The sequence below is a fragment of the Athene cunicularia genome (genome assembly GCF_003259725.1).
Source record: "Athene cunicularia isolate RWA chromosome 3 unlocalized genomic scaffold, athCun1 chr3_part1, whole genome shotgun sequence".
Lineage (NCBI taxonomy): Eukaryota > Metazoa > Chordata > Aves > Strigiformes > Strigidae > Athene > Athene cunicularia.
The window spans coordinates 106267328-106288930 of record NW_020799097.1 but is presented as its reverse complement, the minus strand read 5'-3'; the positions used below and the strand labels follow the sequence as shown (position 1 = coordinate 106288930).

General features: G+C 45.9%; 1 protein-coding gene across 1 annotated transcript in view; it reads right to left on the bottom strand.

The window, feature by feature from the left end:
• Positions 1-298: 298 nt before the first annotated feature.
• COQ8A (coenzyme Q8A) overlaps positions 299-21603 on the bottom strand; it is a 34094-nt gene continuing 12789 nt past the window's right edge. The window contains exons 5-14 of the mRNA XM_026845706.1: positions 14584-14706; positions 10623-10708; positions 9365-9505; positions 8110-8191; positions 6620-6713; positions 5795-5936; positions 3814-3921; positions 3028-3093; positions 2184-2270; positions 299-1718 (exon numbers count right to left, since the gene is read on the bottom strand). Coding sequence (XP_026701507.1) covers positions 1425-1718; positions 2184-2270; positions 3028-3093; positions 3814-3921; positions 5795-5936; positions 6620-6713; positions 8110-8191; positions 9365-9505; positions 10623-10708; positions 14584-14706 — 1223 coding nt within the window. The 3' untranslated portion in view covers positions 299-1424. The remainder of the gene's footprint in view (positions 1719-2183; positions 2271-3027; positions 3094-3813; positions 3922-5794; positions 5937-6619; positions 6714-8109; positions 8192-9364; positions 9506-10622; positions 10709-14583; positions 14707-21603) is intronic.

Below are 21603 nucleotides of genomic sequence, written 5' to 3'. Positions count from 1 at the left end.
CAAGAAAAGAAGTCAATTACCAGGGATTTTCATGGCCAGACAGATGTTCAGGCTGATGTTCTTCTGGCTCCTGGTAAGCTTGTCACCATCTCTTTTAGCACTAGTGACAACAGCTGCAATGGAAAGATGATGACGGAATAAACAGGGCATAGACAGATGGCTTTACAAGGGTAGTAGCAATTCTTTGAGCAAACAACTGCAACAAGAGGAGAAGCTTCTCCTCTTGCTCAACTCCTGTTTATCCCGCAGAACAGGACATGATTCACTTGGCTCTTCATTACACACCAGAAGATGAAAAAACTGCAGGCAGAAGGCCCACTGCACAAGCTCTTTTTTATTTAAATCATGAAATTGTACAGGTACAGGCTTTGTACAAAAAGTCTAAGAAAGTAAATTTCCTAGCTTGACTCCAATAGTTTAAAACTGTGCATCTGGTTTTACATGTGTGACATTTCAGCAAAAGCTTGAAATGCTCATGAGAGACATTATGTGTTTGTCTGCCTTGCCCTAAGTTCTGCGTTACAGGAAAACAGACACACACACTAGGTTCTTGGTTAGGAGTCCAGCAAGCAATTGCTGTCAGAGCTGAGGCTTACCTAACTCACCCTCAGGAAAGCTGATACCTACCAGACAGTGAAGAGTCCCACTATTTGTGCTCAGAAATAGCTGTTGATTACATATTTGACTCCCAGAACTAAGATGGGTTGTGTGAGTGTACATGTGTATTTAAGAGATTGGCACTCAATTCTCAGATTTTTAAAATATTTCCTATGTTCAGCTTGCAAGCCAAAGAGAGGCAGAAAGCATAAAACTTCATCCTATGTACATACACACACCCCCTGCTTCCATTAAATCAATGTTAGGAAAATCCAGGAGGGTTCTTAGACTGCCACCATGTGACTTACAAAAATGGGGGGAGGTGGTGAATGTGTCTGCGGTAGGGTACATACACCTTGGTATTTTATTCTATAATTCACAGTATGAAAACTACTCAAATTCCACCTTGGCATGAATGAGGGAAGGTTTTTAAAAAACAATTTTTTGAGAGTTACAAACAGGTTTCAGTAATAAATTCTGCTCTTGTCCTCCTTCCCCTACTCATTATAAAACCCAATCAATATGCAGCTGTCATCACAGTGTTAAAAATGCATTCAAGGTAGTCAGCTGGTGCCTTGAAACAGTACAGAAGCACTCAAGAAGATAGTTTCCTGCAAGCTGCAGACTGTACTGGCAGTCAGTGTAAGACAGACACAGCACAAAATAACAGCTTTGTCCTTGTGAAACGCACACGTGGCTTCCAGGGCACAGGCTGCTGCATCTCAAGAGGATGGAGAGCTGGGGTGCAACACATGGGAGACTAGAACGCTCTCTGCAAGGCTCAGACGAACTGTGCCCTCAGAACAAGACATGTTAGTTCATTCTTACTACTCCTCTGGCTTCTTGCCTCTACTGCCCCAATATTTGCTATATGCCTCTTGGAACATGTTTTTGCAGGGAATTTTGGCCTTCAGTTTGGTGCAGATAAGGAAAGAACCCCCCATCTTCCGATGAAGAGAGTAGGTCTCCTCTGGTGGAGGGATAAGCCGATGCTTCAGCATGACTGGGATTAAACCATGGATCTTTTCAGTGGTGCTTTGGTTGCCGAAATCAAAAGGTTCCTCAGATGCAAAAGCCTCTCCCAGGATGAGGACAGCATTTAAGTGGGCATCTTCCATTTCCTGCCCAAAAGGAAAGAGGCATAAATAACTGGCCATTTTAATCACCAAGGAGGAAAAGGAGAAATGTGCCAGCAGCAGCAGCTCAGAAGAAATACCTAGCCATACCCACAATAAAGTAACTTCCAGCCCCCAGATTAATATTTAGTTAATACAGTTTTGGGCAACTAAACCTTCCAGAAGATCATCTGTCCAGTCATGAAATTTCAGCACTCATCACCACCTGCATGGTCTTGCTGGGGGAGAGCAGGAAGGACAGCAGTGGGGGGGGCTAGCTGTATCATCATTACCACTCCCAAAAGGAAGCAAGAGAACAAAAGCCACAACCTTTTTTTTCCCCTCCTCCCTCATCATCAGGGCTTTCAGACTGACACTGGCTTTTACCACATCAAGAAATCTTGGAAATCCACAGACCCACAACAAACTTATCAGTGACCAGCACTAAAAGCAGACCCTTCTGCTCCATACCTTGACTTCATAGCCAGTGAGGAATTTCATTTCAATGGACTTCTTCAGTACTCTCTCTCTGTCCATGTCAGCAGCTGCCTTGATTACCTGAATAGGAGGAACACTTTGAGGAGAGCTTGGGGATGACTGAAAAGCGTTTTGAGCACAGGACTACTACGTAGGCTACAGGTACACATGCTGCCCACTTGCTTCCTTGCCTCTGCCCTCATCTTCATGTTGGCCAGTTTAAGAGCTACTGACAAAAAGATACAGCTGCAGCTCTCCAAAGCTCTTCCCAGTAGGGCTACACATAGCCCAGAGAATGTAAGGGACATCAAAAAAGCTTCACAAATCAATCAGCCCTCCCCCAACAGAACAGTAGAGCCAACTGTGAGCAGCTTTAGGTGACATTTGCTGGCACCTGCAGCTCGATTTATCGAGTGCAGAACACAGTGATCATGCAGGAAGCACATAAGACTTCACACACATTTATCAGTCTGTAAGGAAGCTAGAGACAGTGACCAGGACAAGCAATTCCTGCATACCCTCACATCAGAATCACTGAACTCCAAGTGCTCCAATGGGCTCTGCAGCCCAAGTCTCACAGTAAGCAACATTAGTTCTCTGCGTTTGTCACACAATTTAAACATCCAAACTCAGATCACCAGAGGCTTGCAGTAGACATGGGGAAGGCTATGGTAAGGGAATGAAACAGGAACAGAGATCTCTCTTGCCTCCAGCCCTGCTTCCCTCTACACCCAAAGTGGATTCAAGTACAAAGTGATACAGCTAAGAGAAGCACAAATTTTGCAAATACTCTTAAGCCCCCCAGCACAGCGCTCCAGGACACAGCACGAGTCCTCACCTCTATGTAGACATCTGTGAACTTCTCATCGAACCCTCGTGTTGCTCCAAAGTCCAGCAGGGCCACCTGGAAATGGACAAACCCATCTGTATTGCACTCTCAACCACTCAAGTAAAGCCTGACCTTAAGACAACCCCTGACATCTTCAGGAAGCTCAGCTGACTGGAGAGACTTTCCACTGCAGCTCAGCTTCCCCGTAACTCCTTTATTCCCTGACAGCAGCACAAACATTTGCACTAGTCCATGGCAAAAGAGGTATGGCCTATGCTCACAGTTGCACCCACTTAGCTGATGATGCTTCTCTCAGGCTTTCTGGGTGCAGAAAGAGCAGCAGAGAACCTTTTCCCAGCACTTTCCACCACAGACCTCAGGGATGAACAAGCAATTCCATCTGACCTGCAGGGCACAAGCAAGCAGCCAAACCAACAAGCAGGACATTTGCAATTGCTCCCCTTATCTTCAGCATAGCATAAGACCAGAGCATTCAGCTAAAGAGTCCTTGGCTCAGGTGTGCCCTCGTAGAGCACTGCCAGCTGCAACTTCCCAGTGACCAGCTTCAAGACAGCCCCCAAGGCTCAGGAACTAGCTGTGACTGGAACTAAGGCCAAAGACAAGCAGCCAGCCAGGGTTACAGGAGCCCTGCTCTCATACCCAGACCAGTTTCACTGTCCTGCCTGCCCAAGGCTCAAAGACAGGAATCTGAAGGAATCTCAGTAAGGGCTCATTAAACTCTGGATGTGGGGAACCAGCTCTTGTACAGGCAGAAAAGCAGCTGAATGGGCTTACCTTGTGCAACTGTGGGTCATAGAAGAAGTTTGACCAGTTTGGATCAGTCTGCATGTACCTGAACTCAAACAGCTCCCTCAGACACAGGACCAGGATGTTGTGACAGATCTTGAAGAGCAAACGGAAAAAGAAACAAGTCAGGAGGACAGCAAGCCCTACTCACACATGTAATTTACAATGGGCATTAGCAAACACAGAACACATCACCACACTGGTAAGAATGACCTGCTCCATGCAGCAAAACTTCTAAAGAGTTGAGGGAGCACCTCTCAGCAACTCCCAGCCCACACCAGCCATGGGACATCCTTAGCAGACAGCACAAGTGCCATGCAAGTTTTACATCAGCCTGAGCTGTAGTTCATATCAGCCCCCTGGATGTGCCTCCAGAGAGGCAGCTACCCTGTATCTGGCAGCTGAGAATAGGCTCCAGGGATCATCCAACTGCATGTGTCACTTTTGTCCTGGTCCTGTTTTTTACCTTCCCAATTTTAACTATGCACTAAGTTGTTGCTCCAAGAGCAAAGGAACATCTTCACAGTGCAAAGAGGGATCCAGAAGCAGAAGTGGCGGAAGACAGCAGAGCACTATAGCCTACCCCTGGTGGGAAGTCCTGCAGGACCCTGGCCAAAATGAAGCCAGTGCAGTTCAGGGGAAATGAGATGCAATTTCAGGGCATTTTAAGTTAAAGGCCCAAAGAAAATGAAGAGGAGAATCTATTCCTCTAAAGTTGCCAAACAATATACAGAGCTAGGACCAAACCATTATTGAAAGAGGTCTTCACTAGATAAACACTCCCACCATGTACTGCTCAGCCAAGTCTTCTGCTGGGCTCAGTACTGACCCAGCTTGAGGGAGGAGCAGCAGACCCACACCTTGGGACTGACAGGCATGGGGGAAGAAGGCCCTGAAGAGCTTCCCTACTGAATTACATACTACAGCAGAGCTTTCCTATGAGGATATTTAAGCTGAAGCCTATTCAGCAGAACTACCAACCTCATCCTGCCCCTCTTCAGCTTCTGCAAAGCCAAGTGAAAACATCATATTCCAAGAGGGAGGGAGGAGAGCACCAAATGCAAGCCAGGCCCTGCTACACAACACTGCCATTTGGGTCAGAAGGCTGTGGGTCAGTCAGGCCAGTTGCTTATAGGAAAGAAGGGCTCCTGCAGCAACACCCCACCTCACAGCCTTTTCAAACAGCCCTGATGATACAACAGCTCATCAGAGGGGACAAGCCCTAAGACCAGACAGTGCAGGGGTCACAAGCAGTCAGTTCTGGCATAGCTTCAAGCCCACTGTGACACAGATCTGTTTATCTAGAGGAACATACTCTGCCCTCTTCCCCAGTGACCTGCTAACAGCTGACAGCTCGCACCACGACAAAAAAAAAAAAAAAATCCAAATACCAGGACAGTTATTTCTGCTACTAGAGCAGCTGCTTGTCCCACCACAACACTCCAATCCCTTGCTATATTCAGCACCAACGCCTACCCATCTCCACATCCCTCCTCCTGTTTATCGAGACGTACTTTTCCAGCAGCCCTGTGCAGCACAGGTCAGTCCCACAGGAGGTGACACTGAACCACTTGCACTGAGATGATTCTGCACTCCTGCCCAAAAGAGCAGCTGCAAAACAAGATCCCTCTCTCCTAGCTGACAATCCCCCCAGACATAAGGTCATCAGAAACAGGGCATCTAGGAGTTACACAGCTGGGCTACCTCCCCTTCAGCCACCCTTGCCATTCACCCCCTCCCTGCTGAATGCTGGCTCCTGCAAGGCCTTACACCAGCCTGGAGAGACTGCAACATCACTGCCAAATTCATGACACAGAATTCTTCCAAGAGGATCCAGGCAGTCTCCAACTCAAGCCCTGCTTTGCACTGCTCAGGGTTTGCCCTTGCACAAAGCATCCCCTGGTCTGCCAGTCACCAGGCAGGCCGAGCACACTGCACTGAGCAAGGGGAGACCACCACCCCACAGTACCTCATTTCGAATCTCCTGGCTCAGCCCTACAGCTTGATCCAAGGGAAAGCCAGACACCAGCTCTGTGGTCAGGACATGCTTGCTGCACAGCTCATCCACTACTCTTGGTACGTAAAAGAAGGGGTGGTCTTTCAGCAGCTCCCTAGGGGATGGAGAAAGGAGAGGAAAAGGTTAGGAACCCTCTGCAGCACTTTGCACAGCACACAGACCCTTCACACCCCTTCTCCCCACACACTGGCTGTGGCTGCCAGGAGCAGTTTTCCTCAGCAGTTACAGTAGGGATCAGGTCACCAGAAACCATGCCAGTGACGTACAGCTGCTGCCGGCTCCTGTGGTCACATCTCCTGCCAGAGCAGAGACATTAGGAGGGCTCCATGTTGGTACATCAAAGGGCACTGGGCTCCTTTGCTCACCCCACTTCAGGGCCAGACTACACACATGGAAGCAATAGGACTTTTCCAAGGGGAGAAATGCCACAGGGGCAGTTCTGCAGAGGGACATCCAGCCTCCAGCAGCTATCCCTCATCCTGCTTTTATGTAAAAACAGTCCCCACTGCCAAGGCAAAACAAGGGAGCAGGCAGTGCTGGTGGTGCTAAATGCTGTAAGAGGTCTGAACTGAAAAACCTCCTAGACCAAAGGATAGGAGCAGCTTACAACAGGCTGCCATAGGAGTACACAGAACAGCACGGCAACCTGGCCTCAAGAGTTAGTGCAGTGCCTTCCCATGGGATAAAACAGATTCACACTAAAAGGAGAGAGGATAGCAGCCACACACACACACACACACACACACAGGTGGAATTGAAGCAGTGGTGTGAACATACTGGAATTTCCTTGCACAGGCAGCTTCTCTCTGGTAGTCACACTCCAGGGCCAGCTCTCTGCTCAGGACTTCAATCAAATGCTCAGGGAATAAACCTGAAAGTCAAACAGCAGAAAAGAAAGTAGGCTTAGAAAAAAAGGAGCCTCTCAGGCTAAGCTTCCCAGAGCTGCAGCTGAGGAGCAACTTGCTATCCAGCCAGCTGAGGCCTCTTGTCTCTTCAGCTCAGAGTCCCAAAGTGTATTTCCAACTAGATACAGGTGCTGTGGGTATTTCCAGGCCAAGGCTATGCAGCTACTCCTAAAGCAAGGTAGATCCACACTGCTCTTGTACAGTAGGGTTCCATCCTCCTCCGGCTCCCACCCCAAAGCCCAAGCTGTCAGCTCCTGGTATTGGCATGGCTGTGCAGAGACACACACCAAGCAGTGGAAGCACCAAACACCAGCCTGGGCAAAAGCAGCAAAAAAGGCTCCAAACCGTATCTGCCTACAATTGGGAGCAGGCACTGCCAGGCAGAAACAGCCAGCATGACTAAGACAGCGAACTGCAGTAGCATGCAGCCAGGGCTTGAGTTGCCAAGTCTGGTCTTCTCAGTCTTGGAGCTGTAAAACCAATCTACTCCTTGGGTCAGACACGGCCAGGACTGCAGCAGCCTCTGCAGGGCCTTGCCCAGCCACCACAGAGAACGGTCCCGGGTTTGGTCAGCACCCAGCCTGATTTTAAAGCCATATTTGTACAGTCCCACTAAGATTTACAGATGCTGCAGGCAGATATCGGGGGAAAAAAGTAGTAAGTCCTGTATTCCCTGTAGGAAAAGGGACTTATCTGTGTGCTAGGATATTAGGCAAGCTCCGCATCTTAACAGTTCTCCACCTCTCCACAACTCTGACTGGGAAGAACAGAGAATGACTGAAAAGAGCAGAGAATGGCAGACATGGAGGACTACAGGATACACTGAGAATGCGTTCTGCTAAATGCACCAGAAAATAACAAGGACAAAGCAAGACTACCTAACCTGCCCACACTTCATGCCTAGAAAGCCATCAAAAGTGAGTATACCCAAACACTTTATACTCTGCCAATAGTCCCATAGGTCCTTCACTATAAAGAGCTACAGGACAAGGGCATATTACTCATGGCCAGGAAGAACCGGCACAGGTGCACTTCCCACCTCACTGAGTGGGTAGAACCAGTGCTCTGCTGGCATATGCCCGAAGGCAGTGGCAGGTCCGCAGCAGGAGTGGGGAGCAGAGCATGCCTCCCCAAGTTGGCCCTGCACCCACTGCCCACATCTACTACCTCTTCTGCTTCCTGCAGAAGATCTGCTCCCGGGCAGACTTGGCAATTCTAAAGTCCTTTTCACTGTTTCCTTTAGGCCGTTTCCTCCCTCCAGTTTATGGAGAGAAGTATGCAATGCGCTGCTTGAAACGGTTGGCAGAACTCAACGTGTGCCAGCAGGAACACAGGGCCTGCCAAGGCTCTCCATATTTTTACCTTCAGGAAGAATATTGCTCATGCTCAGGACAGTCATCAGGTTGTTAACATCACTGTTGATGCTCTGGGCAACTCCGGGATACTGTGGGGTAGAAAGAGAGGGCAGTGTTGAGACTAGATGACTTGGTTGCACAGATTAAGATAAAGACACCTTCCAGCTGAATATCCACTGAGCCCCAGAACACAGCCTGGCAATGAACCAGGGCATACCTGAGCCACACACCCCTCCTAAAAGCTTATTTAAAGCCAGCATCTAAAATGGGGAAAAGAGACACAGGCTAAGATGCAGCTCCTTGCAACCAGAATGGCCTGTTCACGTCCTCCGACAGGGACTCTTCCACACGTAAAAGGTTCTGACACACAAATCTCACAGAGATGGCAGTCATTTCCCTACCACTGCTGAAAGCACATGCCACTGACAGCCCCAGAGTGTTTCATCCACAGCAGTAGGGCCAGCGGTGAGGCCCCAGCCCAGTCCTGGCAAACAGGGCCTTCTCACCTTGTCTGTTGAGAAGGGAACCAGCCTATATTGCTGTGGAATAGGATATGTTATGATGCCACAGGGTTAACTTTCCATTGCTTTTACCTTGGCCTAACTTTTTGGACACAAATGGCTTGAGATGACGACACACAGTACCCATCAGTACTGTTTCTTAGGTCTCCCCGCTTTATAAAAAACACCAACCAGATGACCAAGTTTGCTCAGTCAGCAAGGGATGTCGCTCCTTTGGATTAAAAAACATGTTATACAAGGGGTTTTAGCTCCAGAACTCAATTCTGTTAGAAATACCTGCTTGAACTTGCTGACAGCTTTAATTTGAGTTGGTGAATACCTTCCTGCATTGTCAGACTGCCACCGCTCAACAGTCTATGTCTGCTTTTCACTTAAAACTTCTTTAAACTTTGGGCTGTGGCCAGAAAGGGGCATGTGTTAATTTCAGAGAGGGGACTGATCTATGAAGCAGATAGGACACTCACACACAGCCCTAAATCTACAAGCCCTTGCCACCATTATCCCCATGCTGCAGCAATTACTTATGAGACATCTTCCGCTCATCTGGAGTCAGAGACTGTCTCAGGCTGCAGAACCTTTTCTGTCCCTCCCTTCTGCTTGCACCAGGCAAGATACTGCTGGACTCAAATTTTCACTTGCATTAAAATATTTCTTCTTTCTCTAGCAGTAAACATATTTATGCAGCTCCCCTGCCTTTCTATGGGGCAGAGACAAGAGACAAGGATGGTCTCTAAAGCCCACCTGGATTTTCATGGCAACTTCTTTCCCATTTTTCAAGCGTGCCAGGTGAACCTGACCAATTGAAGCAGCAGCAAAGGGGCGTTCTTCAAAGGACTCCAGTTTATCCCTCCAGTTGGGGCCAAGATCATTGTTCAGAGTTTTCTACAAATAAAAAGAAAACATCAGGGTATGAGAAGCAAAGATTTAAGATTTTCGCTATTGGAAATTATGATCCTCTAAGGTGACTCACACACCCTACAGTAGTTCTGAGTACCTATATCCTGCTTTCTAGATTTGTCCTCCCTCCCTCATCACTGCACACCATTGCAAGGAATGGTCCAGCCAGCAGTCCTCCCCCAGTGCAAAACAGATGCTGATCAGATCTGTGTGAGGCTTTGTTGCTCTAGCCTAAAGGACAGAGATCTTGAGCACAAACACCACTGCCTTAGCAATACAAAAGTTCCCTTTTTGGTGCCACATTATCTTCCAGAAAATGAGCAAGGAGCTAGATATCTCTCCTCTTCCATCATGCTGCCAAGCTGAACAGAAGCAATCCACACATGCAAGAGTGACTCTCTTTAAGGCAATATTGACAATTAAACATCACAGCCTGCTTTAACAGCTTTTTTGCTACATTGCCAGACTGCCATATTTAAGTTCTGGCTCTGCTCAATGTCTTTCAGAAGATAAGTAGTGCTGGCAATTTCTTCTGCAGCACCCTTCACATCTTAATTTACAGAGGGAAGTAGAGAAAAAGAAAGAACATGTACGCTGGGGAAAGCAAACTTTGTTTGCTTCGTTCTGGCTTTTCTTGATAGTGGGTTAGATTTAGCCAAAAAAGTAAGGACAAACTTGCTGTTTATTTTCCATCAGATTAGAAACAGACTTACAAGCCTTAAAGTGGGATGTAAGACACTTTTAGACACTAAATTAACATCCATAAGAAAGGTGAGAAACAGGAAACAGAAGAGGCAACATTCAACAAGACCCTATAGTCATATTTGTATGCAACATCCTGTTCCATCAGCACAGTATCGGGACAAAAACCCCACGTTTTTCCCCCTCTGTCTGTTGCTGACCTTCAGCATTTTGGAGAGAAAAGGCAGCACATAATTGAGATCAGGAACCAGATGTTACCCACAATTGAAAATGCGCAACATTTATTGAAAGAATACTCTTAAAAATCCCCATCCACCTCCCTTACTGGGGTATGTCACAGGTGAAATTTATTCTCTTATTATCCCTCCTCCCCTGATAAGCAGGAAGGAATATTCCTCACCATCATCTGCTTTATTGGCATGAAGTCAGCACTCTGACGGACACGCTCAAAAATCCTCTGGAGATGAGGGTTGATGAAGGCATCATCTGCCAATGGAAAAGCACACAGCAGTCAGTGCAGGCACTGCATTCTCCAGATCTTCAGCACACAAAGAAACATGCACCTGCATTCAGACAAGCCAGGTTGTCCTGCCCCCAAGCACACCCCAGTGAAGGTTTTGGAAATAATTCTAGTTCAGAAACTCTCCATACCCAGAAGTAGCACCTGAGGCACACCTCCTAATGCACCACACCTTTAGAAATGAGACAAACAGAAGTCCTGTGCCCAAGTAGCAAAATAAAGAGAAAAAGCTAGTACTTCCTTTTCACTTTTGCAGAAAGCCTGCACATTACCCAAATATCACCTAAACTTCTTCCTGCAGCAGAAGAAAGTTTCTGTGCACCCCCTCCCAATTACCAAGGGAAAGACAAAGATTGAATACACTAGAAAGCATAGTGCTCCCTGGCTTTGTCCTGCAGCACTGCCAAGAGCAGCGGGCAGCTCTGCACAGCATGGAGGCTTTTGGTGTGATGGCAGGTTGCACAAACCCAAGAGCAGAGCACTCCACACACACTAGCTCTGTCATCCACTAGCCTATCTTCTTGCTGACAGCAGTACAGCATTCAGGTCTAGGAGAGGACACTGTGTCAGGGAGTAGAGTATTGAACTCAGAAATCAAGATTCAGCATCTTGAGGTAAACAACTACCCAAATGCAAATCAACTACAAGTGGGCAGAAGAAAACAGAGCTGAGCCAAAAGTTATTTTAAGAATCAGAAGGATTTAGCAAGCAAATATTTACACTCATAAGAGGAGGGGGTAGAGGCATCTTGAAAGATTAGTCCTCTCCTTTGAGCAAAGGCTTTGATAACAGCTCAGAGAAAAGCCACAAGTTCTAGCAAACTTATCATTCCATAAAGGATTATGGAGGAATTAGATTTATCTGCTGCTCTCCAGACACTGAAAAAGTACAGGCTACCAGCCTTAATCTTGAGAACTCAACCTGCACATGCACTTGTGACATTCAAATAAAAATCTATCATTTATCTGCATGTACAGAAGCATTTACAGCCAAAATCTATCCCAGGAAACAAGAAACACACAGCTACCTTAAGAGTACTGTCCTGGGAAACAGGATGAAAAGGAATGGCAAGAAAAAGATACATAATGCAGAGACATGACATTAACACTCACAGCATTGTTTAGAAATTCCCGCCAAAGCCATGAGCAGCATTTAAAAGTACTAACAAAACCCCACTGTGGAATTAAGAGAAGCTCCCATTCTGTCACTGCATGTCAGAGATTATCAGGCAAGTAATACTCCTGTTCTGATGCTATAACCCTGCAAGACAACTAGACATTGCATCTGCATGTCCATTCCAAATCCTGAAAGAAACTTCTGCTCTGTTGTCAGTGGTGTATCACTGCCAAGCCTCTGAACATTACAAAAACTGTTCTCAGGAGTATGTGAAAGTATTGGCCACCATGCTGTAAGCATAACAACCTGCACCTCCTAGGATGACTATGCAGAAAGAGAAGGCACGTCACTAAAAATGACTCCTGCTCCTAAGAAGCCATTTGTTTCAATTTATCAGGGTCTGCCACAGCCATTTAAGATCAACTTCTGTTATTTTGCTTATTGCTGACATCCAAAACACTCACAAGGTATTTCAACCTTTAGTCTGAGAAGGGATTTTTAACTGAGGCTGCTTGACCACTACTACTTTGTTCATGAGAGCAATGTCAAATAGCCAAGAAACCTGCAAGTCCAGATTGACTGTACAGAAACTCAGCAGCAACGTTAAAAATCAGTCATGCTGCAGAGGCAACTCTGACAAAACAAGGCTTACAACACGCTGATGAACAAGGTTTATACATCTTTGTGGCAAACTGATGAGACCTTACCGGAAGAAAACACAAAGCAAGAGTCAAGACAGGCCACTCAACTGACAAATGCAACTGCCTTTCCAACATCTTCCAGAGCACACACACCAGAACATAGGATGATTTGGGGCCCTTGACATCCTTTCTGTGCATGACCTTCAGGGATGTGGGTCCCTAACAAATCCACTGACTCCCAGAAGCAGACACCAGGGTTTTTAAAGACACTGCTTTGTAACTTCTGGATGGTTTAGCTCACAGGTGGTCAGCTGCACCTGGACAAGGCAACACAGAGCCCCTGTGCTCAATTAGTACACATCCCTGTTAATAGAAGCAGCCAATTCAAAAACTCACCACACCACAGAGAAGCCCATGAAGTGGCAGAAACTGCATGAAACCCGCCTGTCCAACCCAAGAACCCGATACTCCACACTGTTGGAAGTGTCTATTATTTCACCACGACTGTCCCTCAGCAAGGTTACGGGGGCCTATGTTCTTGCCAAGCATTGCAGCATGCACTCAACACAGGAGTCGAATGAGGGCTGGGCAGCACCACTGAGGTTGCTGAAGTCCTGTATGTTCTTGACACCCAAGTGAAGTCAATTGGCAAGTATTTAACATGCTGGCCAGAGCTCAGTAACATTAGGAGACATCAGGCAAGTGACAAGACACAGAACACTTCTGCTCCTCAGAGATGGCCTTTCACAGCTATTCCCTCTTCCCTCACATCCAAGCCTGGAGCAGCTGGGACCAGGCTCTGGGCACCAGGCACATATCAGGTGCAACTCAATAGTGTCTGAGAATTTTAAATTAATTCCCACCTATGGCAAACAAGTTAACTTCTGAGCTGATTCCCTGACATGGCTCACTCACCCCACACACTGGCCACAAAGCAAGGAGCACAAGAGCTCCTCCTGGATCTGCACTGTGAACCATTAGTCTTTGGCACCTGGCAGTTTCAAGGGGGTGAGAAAGCAGCATATGGGTTGCAGCCTTTACAGAGCAGCTGCTGCCTCCCACCTAGCTTTGTTCATGTTGCCATCAGCCTGGCATGCACCCAAAACAAGTGATTAGCAAGTGAAGAACGATGAAATGCCACAGTTGGGGCTCTCTGGAACAGGGAGCTGGTCTTGCTTTATTGGCTAGCCCACGTTATTTAATACAACACTAGATCATCGGTCAACACCTACAAAAATTTAAGTAGAAGCACAAGCCAAGAAAGCCAAGTACTTCAAACACTCAGACACTGACTCTGTTTCAGTGACATCTTGAAAGCTATTTCCAAACAAGTGTAACAGCTATTTTTGGCTGGTTCTTTCCTTCCCTATCAAGTTGGGCAGGAAGGCAAAGTGGACAGGTCCAGATAAGGTTTGAATTCAGCACACCTGCTGTCTTCCAGGAGTAACCTAACAGTTCAGTGCAGACACTGATGTCACTCATGCCTTCACCTGTGATCACTGACTTCAGAGCCTGATGGATTAACTACCAGTCTGAAGTCTCTTCAAGATAAAAAACAGTGTTTTATACCTGATTATACTATCAGCTGTACTGGCCTTTCCAGCAAAGCTTCCGTATCAACAAAGCATGTAAGCCACAAACAGGGTGCTATAATGGGAGGGGGCTGCAGATACAACCTCGACCACTTTTGATGAGCAAAGAACAGGATCATGTTCTTGTTGTCCTCATTCCTAGCAGGACAACTGTGTGTAGAGTGAAATACAGCTCTGCTTCACAACAACTGCTTTTAACACATGCATTAAAATTCACAGTGTCACCTTATTTTCAACCAATTCCAGCTGTGTGCCTGACACAACAGGGAGATTGGGGAAATGGTGGTATATAGTGCACAAATCTAGTTATTTCATACTGTGATTAGACTGAATGAATCAAACATAAGTGCTCTCACATGAGAAAGTCACTAGTCTAGTCTCTCCACATTCACTTGACACTGATTCTAGAGAGCTGAACATGTATCAAAAGAAATCAAATGCCTCACCTAGCAGCACTAAGGAGGATAGCTGAGGACCTATATTACCACTTACCTTGAATGCTTAACATCTGTCCCAGCTTCAGTGCTGCTCCCCGGACCTTGCACAAGGTTCTCACGATCCTTTCTGCATTAGCCTCTGACAGGAATGGGCTAGAATCCATCACCGCTTTCTTCCCTGAGGGCAAGGAGAGAAAGCATATGGATAAAGAACACCCTCATCACAGCAAGCTCACTTCATCATATTAGCCCACATTCAGCAGGAGACTTTTCTTCCCCAGAGAAATCAAACTAGGACTACACAGTGCCTTCACTGAAGTTGTACATGTCTTATGACAACTTTGACATTGCTGGCTTGAGGGCCAACAGCAGCAAGTAACAGCCTCTATGAATGTCTGTGCTGCTACGCAAACTGTCCAGAATCCTGGGCAGATGTTGGTAGCTCACTGTACCAGCTAGCTCAGCCTAGAACACTACATAAAGGTCTCTCAAGTCCCACACTGTAGGCTGCAGCACAGCAATAGCCCCAGAAGAGCAGCAGGGCTGAGCCACAGTGAGGGGGAATTGTCAAAAGCCTTGACAGCACACTGGCACAGACTGAGAACATGCTAGCACTTCTTGATGTGGAAGCAGGGATTCACACCAAACCTCTTTTCTCATACCAAATAATTCTTGCCCAAAACACATATGTTCATATGCACACATGCTGCTGTGCAATTGCACATCCAGTGTGTGCATTAGATCTGTAGAAAGCAGGCACAGCTTTCACATCTTCAAGTCCACAGCAACTTTCTTTTCTAATCAAATCAAATAGCATAACCCCAAGACACCATGGCCGCATACAGCATTTCAAAAAAGCAGCAGGTTGCAAATCCATGATGAGGGTCAATTAAATCCAAGGCAGCTGCAGATAGTCCTCACAGAAGCAGCCCAGAAGGCACACTCATCTGTGATACCATGCCCTTCTTGGACAGTTGTGCCGGAGGAAAAATTAATTCCTGTTATCAAGATTGCCAAACTTTTTCCCCTTTGTATCCTCATGCATGCATGGCGTTCCTTGCCATGTTCTTACGAGTGGCTTGCTACTGAGAAAAATGCTGCCCTTAGACAGAACCTCTCGATATAACTAGTCACTTGTTCTGACTTCACGTGGGAGACCATGCAGGGAGGAGGCCAAATCCTTCTGTCCTTACTACCATCAGCAGTCATGCAAACAGCTTGCACAGAACAAGGCCCAAAATACACACTCACACATTTTTGTCCCCAAGTACAGATAAAGCCTGATGTCGGACAGGCTCACTAAGTGGTCATTGCAGCCATCTACATGCCAGTGCCACAGTTCTGAGTATGCAATGGGGGTTTTATGGGGCATAAGAAGCACTTCCCCTCCAGGTTTTTTGTTGGTTTTTGCTTGATCGCTTTGATTGTTTGTTATTTTGGTTTTTTTAAGGGAGAGGGAAGGAGACCCTGATTCCATTTTGTGGTCCCTTTGGGAGATGCAACCCAAAACATTCTCCAGTGCAATGCCCAGTAGAGCAGGGACAGAAAGGGCAGGCAGGCACCCGCCAACCACTTCTCTTGGGGCTGCAGATCTGCTTCTAGTGATGCAGAGCCAAGCAGGAGGAAGGTCAAGTCTTACAGCCAGGCTGCAGGGTCCACAGCTAGTATGCTCATCTTGGAGCTACTTTTTTTTTTTCCAACACTTCAGACAAGAGGGTACTAAGCACAGAACAGCTGAAGCCCCTATATACAACAAGCAGGGCCCAAAAAGGCACAGCAGCTGTAACAGCCCTGAAGATCTCAGGCAGATGGAAATTACTGGTGTGTCATATACACCACTGCAAGAGATCATCTCGCTCTCAAGAAGGTATACAGAGGGAGCTTAGACCGGCCAAAGGACAGGAAAAAGAAGTCAGACTTAACTAGCTGCTGCCTAAATTCTGGTAGCTCACACAACTTGGTACCACTTTCTTGAGGTGCTAAGCATGTTATTGATCTGACAGGCACCCTTCAGACCCTGCAAACAGCTAGCTGGCTTACAAAGCTTTCCCTAGAGAAGTGACACTGCCAAACTCTCCACTGGCAGTGCACAGAGGTTTCAGGCCCTGTCCTCCAGACCCCTCTCTCTTTCCTTTACCTGTTGTGTGGGAGAACAAGATAGCACTGCATGTGAGACATCTATCTGTACAAATCCCTGTCCTAAGTAAAGAATGCACATGAAAAAAAGAGGAATAAACACACCAGGAGGGAGTACACAGGACAACTATCCTGCTCTCAAGAGCAAAATGCAGAGAAGCAGTAGGGGCCCAGAAGTCACCATCTGCATCACACAGCAATCCTCAGTACATTTTGCTCTGGATCCTGAATGTAAGGAGTCTGAGAAACTGAATAGGTAGAGCTCTCCAGGGTAGAAGGATTTCCCACTTGAAAAGCTGGCTCTGGAGAGCAGAGTGCTGGGAGCCATCTAACAGAGCTCTTGCTCTCTACAATCCTGTATCAACCATCCCATCAGGAAAACTGTGTCCTTAGCAATGATGAGACAAATAATCCCTCATATAAGCTCCATCAGACACACAGGAGCTAGGGAAAGTACAAGTCAAAGCTTTACCTTCCTTCATACCACCTGCACACAAAAACATTCTGCAGCAGGATAAAGGAGTTAGTTAATGATTAAAGTCACCTTCAGAAGCCAATGAACCCTGACAATTTTAAAAGAGTCTTATCAGAGCAAGAGCCAAACACGGGCACTCCTCATCCTCTTCTCCTGGCATGCTTCTCACTGAAGTCAAGCCCACAGGGGCACTACCTGACCACTAGGCAGCCCAACAACATGTGAGCAGCTGCTGTTGCCTGTTTACACACTTTATTAAAAGTGGGCATGAACAAGAAAGAAAACAAGAGTCAAAAGCAGAATTATGTAAATGGGCAAGAGGAGAAAAAACAGACATAGGCTTCCAAGGCTAGGTGGAAAGGGAGATAAAACCCAGCACAAGTTCATGTCGAAATACGCCAATTTTCAGTAAGTTATTTTTCCCCAAAACAGCTGGTACCTTTTAATTCTACAAACTATTTCCTCCCCACCTTAAGATCACAAAGCTTTTTGTGTGTGGGGGGGGTTTACCTACATCAGGGAAAGAAAAATAGGGAAATAGAGGTCACATCTAAACAAGCTGTGGCAACAAGCAGACCTCAGAAATGAAGGTTCCTGCACCCATGGTGCCTGGAGCCTGTCAGCTGTTCCACAGCAGAGCTCCTCAGGAGTGCTTCACCCATGTTTTCCACTCCAAACCCAGAACCAGCATGAACCCTTCCAAATCTGTGTGCATCTCACAACTATATCACTGCTTTTCCACTTCCTTTGCTACTGTCAAATGGAGAACTAGCCACTGGACTTTGTGTATATTTGGTTTTAGGACCACCTCACACACAAACTTTGGGGCAAGGGAACAGTCAAGAACATAGACTGAGCACTTCGGACTGGCAACTCAAGGAGACTGCATTATTCCTTTTCAAGAGAAAACAACTTTAAATTCAAACCTAGGCGGGCTGCCAACCCCAGCCTGGCTTTTGCACAGTGCCTAGTAGAACGGCCTGGTACAGGTCATTAATAAGTTACGAAGTTGACCTTGAACCCAGAATCTCTTTACTAGTAATAACAGCTATTTATCTGGGCACTCTTTCATATTTATTCCTGGAAATTTATTCTACCCTCCCATACCCACCCCGTGTCAGCCTTGCACTTTAGATACACACTTAAAATACTGAGCCTGCCATCAAAGTCACTAGTGACTTAGGAGGTTACTTTTAATTAGCTACATCAGCCTAATGAGAAAATTCCCACTGGAAATCAAGTACAGCCATCCTCTTTTTTAAAAAATAAGATGAGCAAACCACTTAAAGAATGTAGAGGGCAGCATTAGACTCTCAAGCCCTTAAAAAACACCCCAAACAAACAAAAGAACCCCACAACCACCAAAACCGGCACCTACTCACAGAAATTTGGCAGTGGAAAGAATTTATGTCCAGGACATTGGGCTTGGATGGAGAAGGGAAAAATTCACAAACACTTGCACCAGACTTCTTTGTTCTAGGACAAATCTCTTAAGTAGTGAATTGTTTATGGAAATAGAGACAATCCGAGGCAGTGAGAGAAGAGCCCTGTGGCTACTAAACAAGGATGGGAAAATTGAACAGGAAAAGACAGATCAGCACTAGGCAGTTGCCAGAGAACATGCAGTAGTGTAAGTATTTGTGATCCTTCCATTTAATAATACTAATGGAAAGAAGTACAAGCCATGCTACTAGGATCACTTGTAGCTCAGGAGTTTCTAGCTCCATTTTAAAAGCGTGAAGACACTTTCATACGTACTGACTGGAGGAGGATAGCTAAGAGAAGGCTCTTTCTCATTACTTCTGGATGTTAGAGTATGAAATTCTTAGTCATGCCTTTAGGCATACACACATCCTACTTGTTTAAGTTGGAAGTGCCAAGCTACTATTAATATTGCAGCAGTGGGGAGAGAAGAGACATCCTCTACCAGCTTCCAGAGAACAGGACAATATGTCATTCTCAACAGGTCTTAGCCTGAGCTTATGGTGCTGTCAGCCAGAAAACTTGGACACAAATGCCTCAAGCTGAAATCATGAAAAGGGTGCACAGGTGTTTTTAAAGAAATGTAGAGGTACCTACATCAAGAGACTTCCCCCAGGAACAGCTAAGGCTGGTACTGCCGGAAGAATAGTAAGATGATGGAATCTTGGACTCAAACTGCATACATATCCTCTGCAATGCATTTCTGCAGGGGTAGAGCCCATGGAGAGAGTTCTCATCCATGCAGCCTTACCCACCACTGTAAAAAATCCTGTGGAAAACACATCCAAGGACATTAGCTAGAGGCTATAGCTGAGTCACCTGGAGACTTTCCTATGTCCTTGGCCTGAGATGCTCCAAGAGAGTATGAGGGCTGAAACACAGAGACGCTACTTGTGTGTCACCTCAATACTTGCAGCTCTTGGCCCATTCTCAGTCCCACTACCCTTCTCCTTTACAGCATCACCACTGTTCCAAGCTTTTATCTAAGCAGACTTGACAGCAAGAGAGGAAACAAGAATGAAAGCAAGACAGTTAAAAGTCAGGTGATTTTCCAACTCTCTTGTCTAACATTGAAGTCAGCAGCCCTCAATGCCTTATTCTTTATTCAAGGTTTGTTCAAGAAAATTACTCTTGCCAAAGCATGACTCAGGCTGCAGAGCAGATTTCTGGCACCAAGTTATAGTTACAGGGGAATAATCATTCCTTAGCAAGGAAAAAAAAAAAAAAAAAAGAGTCTGAAGGTGCAATTGCTCTATTGCAGGGAAAAAGCATCTGTTGCCCTCTAAAGAATCCTTTCTCATGCTGTGAGGAAGATAAACAAAGCTCATGTTATTCCTTCAAATTTCATAGCTCTGCAAGCTTAATGTTTTTACTTTGGGGTGTGCCCAATTAGAAAATAATCTGGCAAGCAAAGAAATACCAACAGTTGTGCAATTCCTTCTCTATTAAAAGCAAAGCAAATAATCAACTTCCAACAGGTATGAAAAGCCTGTCAAACATCACAAGCGCTGAAAGCAAAAGAGTTCAAGGATTCTCTACAGGATAGGCCACGTTTGCCTGAATGCATGCTTTTAAATCACATCATAGAAACCCACCCAGCCCCAAACACCTCAGCTCATGAAGAGAAACAACAGCTCTTTGCCAGGGATTCTTTTTCGCTGCTGGGCTGCTCTGCATTGCCTAGTTGTACAGGGAATACAAAGATACAAGGATTAACAAGCAGTGTCCAGGGTGGTACACAACCCTTCCCCTGCCCCTGTCCCCCACACCCAGGGAATGTGTTTCATCTGCTGGGATGCTGGATTTTGGCTTGGGGGTGACGGCTGATTAAGTTGTGGTGCTTTTTTTGTTTGGATGGGGTTTTTTGTGGTTGGTTGGTTGGTTTGTTTTAAATCTACCACCACCATCACCAAATCTCTTCACTTTTATCCACTCCAGTACCTCCTGGAATAGAGGTTCACACTTTCTCAGTTTCCATCCCCCTCCTACCCCCAAAGACAACCAGGGGAAGACACAAGCTGGCCTCAATAGTAGAGTACTACTGGCCACAGAGTAAAATTACAAGGACCCAGCAGTTGTCATTATCTCAAAGCAACACTTCTGAAATAGAAACAATTTTTAACTCTAGCTGCAAATCCTTAGCCCTTTTGTCAGATCTCTCCAATTACTGGTAATAATCTAAACACACAAACATACTAGCCAAACCAGAGAGAACAGATGAAGACCAAAGAGCCTGTAACAGAAAACTTTACATTTTATAGTATTCCACCAAAGCTTTTAATGAACTAGAAACAAGTGAATGGAGCTGTAGGCTTTAGAGTAATCTCATGTTTTATAGGAAAGAATGTCATGTCCTTTCTATACCATAAAACATTTACCTGCACACAACCATTCAATATCACCTATTTTACCAACTTAGAAGAAAGCCACTATGACATGGCCAGGTACAACTTAGGGACATTTTACCTCCAACTTCAAACAAGCTAGGAAGAAAACAACATTGGGTCAATTTGCACAGCGTAGTCTTTTGACCCACTATGAGAATCCTTCAGAAGACAAAAAAAACCCCATATACTGGAAATAAAGAATTGACATTTAATATGTACATAAAGTTCTCTGTCTCTCCCTGAAGAGAGAAGCTATCCTTCGAGTTCCTACTAGGCAGAACATCCTTAAATTTCAAAGACTGCAGTCGTTAACAACTAAGTTTTCAGACATAAGGGTTCACCTACAGTTTCTGTACTGATAGAACTACCTGGCTGCACTGAACAGTTTAAAAAAAACTTGTTAGACCAAGACAATCCAAGAGCAGGCACAGGTATAGTATTCAAATTCATGGGTAGCTGTGGGAAAGTAAGCTGTAGGAATTTTGCTGGCATAAACTTGTTCTCTTGCATGTGCTTCTGACTTTTGTCTAAATAGTGAGATTGTGGTGTACTTAAGTGGAAAGAGTCCGGAGGTGGAGAAGGATTATGTTAAAAA